The 4710-nt window shown below is 40.6% G+C and overlaps 1 protein-coding gene across 1 annotated transcript; it reads right to left on the bottom strand.

Moving 5' to 3' along the window:
* Positions 1 to 1156: 1156 nt before the first annotated feature.
* LOC130150482 (histone H4) lies at positions 1157 to 2062 on the bottom strand. The gene has a single exon (XM_056341478.1). The coding sequence runs from the start codon at positions 2016 to 2018 to the stop codon at positions 1707 to 1709; it is 312 nt and encodes a 103-aa protein (XP_056197453.1). The 5' UTR covers positions 2019 to 2062; the 3' UTR covers positions 1157 to 1706.
* Positions 2063 to 4710: the final 2648 nt, after the last annotated feature.

The raw sequence follows: 4710 nt of genomic DNA, 5'->3' as shown, positions 1-4710 counted from the left end.
AGCGAGAAGCGGCTGTAGCAGGTCTCGCAGCGCCAGGATATATATCGAGCCGCCTCGTCGCTGATTGGACGTCAAGAAGCGCGATCTCATTGGCTGCCGCGGAAATCCCAGCCTAGGCCGGAGGAAACTGAGCTCGGCGCTGCCTCCCTCCCCCCCACTTCCCCCCACCCCCACTGCGCCCCCGCGCCCAGTCACAGCTCCCGCGGTGCGAGTCCGAGTCCTGGGGCAGCGGGTATTGCAGACGCAGCGCTCGCATCTCTTCCGCTTCTCTGGCTTTCCCTGTTCTCCAGGCTCCTGACAGATTAAGAGCCGTGTGGAGGCTCCAGTTCAGGGGTTGTTCCTAAAAGCGCAAATTATTTTCCTTTTTTTTTTTTTTTTCTTTTCTTTTCCCGTTTGGTTGTTGTTTTGTGCGGGGGTTTTTTGGTGGCCTGACTACAAAGAATTAAAAAGTGTCTTCAATGCCGTATAGAACTCGTTGTACCATAACAGGCACATTATCCTGAAAACCGCAAGGGAAAGGTAGTCTGATACTTCAAAAACCAGAGACAGACGCTTAAGAATTCCTGTAATGCAGGGTTGTAGTTCTAAACAAGTATGTAGCAAACGAGATGCATAATTTGAACTATTTTTCTCATTTTGTTTTCTTTTTTCTAGGAAATTCTACATGAAGTCAAGTCAGTTTGCAACTTTGAGAATACTTGGACAATGAACTTGTGACGTTAAAAGCTTAAAAAGGAGTACAAAATTATTGTCTTACCTAATTTACTCCTACTCATTTAGTCTGCAAAAAAAACCAGAAGCAACCACGAAAATTTATTGATCACTTGTCTGCAAGTGGTCAATTACTAGCGACAGCTTTACATAAACCTGAAAAACTGTTTTTGTAGTTTTTATAGCCTCCGGTGATGAAGGAAATGGAACACCAATGCTTCAGAAGCCACAGCCAGAGCAGCCTCTGGGTGCAAGAATGACAAAAACTTTTGCACAAGGCTTCTTTTGACAAGTTTTCTTGAAATGTGTTCCCAGGGTCATAATCTTTGCTCATGGTTCTGCCCCTTCCCCAAAATATACACTCTAGAAAACTACATTTGATTTATTCCTGAAACAGCTTTTAGAAAAAAAAACCCCAAGAAATCACTTGCAAGCAACTGAAGACTGAGTGTAGTAAAATTTATTTAGAAACAGCAGAAATACCTTAGTCTCACAGCAACTTCAGTATTTTTCCTTAGTCATAAATTGGTTTCCCCTTCTTCCATGCGGTGGATTATCTACTCTCAGTTAAATGACAATTCTGGAGTACAAGACATTAAATGGTCAAGATAATTACACTTATATCGCTGAAAACTAAATAAAAGGCAAAGATAACACTGGTCCATTTACAAAGAGCATTGCAATTATTTTTTTTGCGGGTACAACATTCGCAGGGGAAACTAAAAATTACACAAAAAAACCCCCATCTTTTTACAAAGCAAAGACAACTTTACCAATGAAATTAAAATTAAAACGTTAAGACCGCACTTATTGAAGTACAAAGCTTTTCAGCAGTACACCACAGCCATCAGTCTAAATGCATTTTGGAAGTCGGATAGTAGATGCTTCTAGTGTCCTTTCAAAGGAAACAATGCCACAGCTCTTCCAAGGAGTAAATGGGTGGCTCTGAAAAGAGCCTTTGGGTTCTCGAGATGGTCCGGGAAATGAAAGGCCTTTTAGCCGCCGAAGCCGTAGAGGGTGCGCCCCTGGCGCTTGAGAGCGTACACCACGTCCATGGCCGTGACCGTCTTGCGCTTGGCGTGCTCGGTGTAGGTGACGGCGTCGCGGATCACGTTCTCCAGGAAGACCTTCAGCACGCCGCGCGTCTCCTCGTAGATGAGCCCCGAGATGCGCTTCACGCCGCCGCGCCGCGCCAGGCGCCGGATGGCCGGCTTGGTGATGCCCTGGATGTTGTCGCGCAGCACCTTGCGGTGGCGCTTGGCGCCCCCTTTGCCGAGCCCCTTCCCGCCCTTGCCTCTGCCAGACATGCTGCTGCTGAGTCGCGGGGAGAGAGTGTAACGAGACCGGGGCGGAGCGGCGGCTTTTATGCGCAGGGAGCCGACCTGGTTGAGGACTGCAGCACGGAGGGGCGGGGTTCCCAACCGTTTTTTCTGCCTCTGTCACACATCACGGTGGATTGATGTTGCCTGTTTTACAGTGCTATGAAGTCTACACAGTCAATAAAAAAATTACACTGCCCCCCAAAAAAATCCCAACGACGTATATGTTCGGAAGAATTGGAAAGCCCGCACCCACCCCGGCGCCTTGGGTATAAATCCATTTCTGATCCACATTTGTGTGTATTTTATTTTCTTGCAATAACTGGATTTGTTTGAATTACTTTAAATTCTCATTATGTTCTTGCTGTTGTTCATTAACCGTTTTATTTGTATTCAGAATTTTATAACATTTTCTTCAGTAATTCTTAATGTTTTGAAATCTTACTGGATTTTGGGATGAATTTGCTGTGAGATTTTCTAATATATAGGGTTTGTATTGCACTTTTCACTTCCCATTTCTTAAATATGAAGTGTGATACTCTCTTCCAACTTTTACATAAATAATTTTGAGTCTGTAAGCACACATTAACCAGAAGGCAGAATAGAATATATTTTATATTATTACCTTTATAGTAGATTTAGACTTTTACAAATTTTTCTCATTTGGAGTTACTGTTCTGGGAAATTTTTGCTTAGCTTTTACAAAATGTTCTTTAGTATATCTATAGATTTGAATTTCTACTATCTTCATTAGTAAACAAAACCACCTTTCTTTTGTACTGCAGATTAAGCTTTTTAATCCTTAGCTGCTGTTTCATAGGTCTAAATCTATACTGGAAACAGACGAGATTTTGAAATAATATTTATGAACATAAGGAGCAATCCTTGTCTAAGGATATCATAAATGTCAGTATAAGAAAATCTTGAGCTGGAATAACTACTAGACCAACATCTAATGACTGTTTCCATTTTTTAATGGAAAAAATAGAAAGGGTTATAATTTTATTTTCTTCTGTCCTTTTATGTAGGAAATGCAGGCATAATTTCTATGTTCTTTTTTTAAAATTGTGCCATATTAGAACGTATAATAAGTAGTTTATATTTATTATGCTACTAAACGGGGAAGGAGTAGCTTCTCTTGGTCTATTTAATAATGATGGTATTACTCTCCATTATAAAACCAAAGGAATGTTTTGCTGTCTATGGTCATATTAGAAACTTAAAAGAGGAGTTCATTATCCTGACACCTCAAATATTGTTTCTAATACCGTCCCTAGATGTTTTCATGGTCAATATCAAATTTATGTCTCTTTGAGTGTCGAGGGCTTTTTTGAAAAGACAACAAATATGATTTAGATTAAATTTTTCTTCTCCCTAGTTAATCTGCATCATTTAAGAAAAAGAGTATGTGAAGAAACATGGGAATGTTCTATTCTTTTCTCCTCTTCTATTATGATGCAACCCTCACCGAACTCTTCTAATCAATCACTATAGTTCACCTAGCAGAGGCATTCACAGCTTTTACCTAGGCTGTAGCAACTGTGGTTCCCATTGCAGAGGTGCAGAGGAATGCATATACAATTCAGAGTCTCCTTAGATTTGGTGTAGTCATAAGCATACCTCCTTTCTTTACCTGGGAAGAGTGAACAAGTGAACCGAGTATGATACTAGGACTTAAAAAATGTATTATGTTTGCTATAGTTCTTGCTTATACAGAACTGTCAGGTCACAAAACAGTAAACAAATCCAACCCTTCTGTCCTGTAAGTAGCCTAAAGAAGGATTCCAGAATAGTTTGGGGTGTTTTTTAACTATTATTCTCTTTTCTTTGCTCACTAGTGGCAGAACACCGAATTTGAATACCCCTCCCTTTCTGCTCCTCAACCCTACACATACTTACTAGGGGCAGTGCTCAAGCAAGAGCACTTAAGTTTTTGTCCATTTTGCACATATATAGACTAAGAACACATCCACAACAAGATGGAATAGAGACAGATTTAATTCTGCAAGACAGAGGCACTATCGCCATGATTTTTACACTCCACTTTTGATTTGTTTAAAAGTTTTCAGCTGCCTTGCTTATATTCTGGTTTTGCATCCTCGAGGTAGTTGTGTGATGTTTTTTCATAGGTTTCAAGTCTAGCACAATAAGATAGGACTCCTGTAGGTTACTGTGTCTGTGTCAATAACCTCAGGGTGAGTATTTAGAATATGCAGTTATTAGTCTAATCCTGACTTTAAAGACATCATTCATGAAATGTTAATAGAATTTCAGGCTACAAGTTTTAGATGAATATTAGCCAAAATTTTTACTGTCAGACATTATACTGTAAGAATATATATGAATAAACTTCTGGAAAGGTATTCTGAATTTTGATGGGTATTGGACAGGTTTTCATATTCCTTGTGCTTTTCACTCACGGGCAGCTGGTGCTTCATTCCCTGTTGAAAATATTGTCTCTCACTTTCAAAGGCAAAATGGAATTGTTATCTGTCCTTTGTGAATGTGACAGGTTGTACAGACCCCTCCCTGCTTTGCACTGTTACCGTGCTCTTGGGATCTGCCATGCTGAAAACATAATAGATCTCATCTGGACTATCGAGAGGAAAGAAACAAATCGTTGCCCTGTACCAAAAACTTGGGTACGTTTGACACACCAGCACACCCCCACAGTAAAGGA

The sequence above is a fragment of the Falco biarmicus genome, chromosome 5 (assembly GCF_023638135.1).
Source record: "Falco biarmicus isolate bFalBia1 chromosome 5, bFalBia1.pri, whole genome shotgun sequence".
Lineage (NCBI taxonomy): Eukaryota > Metazoa > Chordata > Aves > Falconiformes > Falconidae > Falco > Falco biarmicus.
This window is presented reverse-complemented; position numbering and strand designations above follow the sequence as displayed.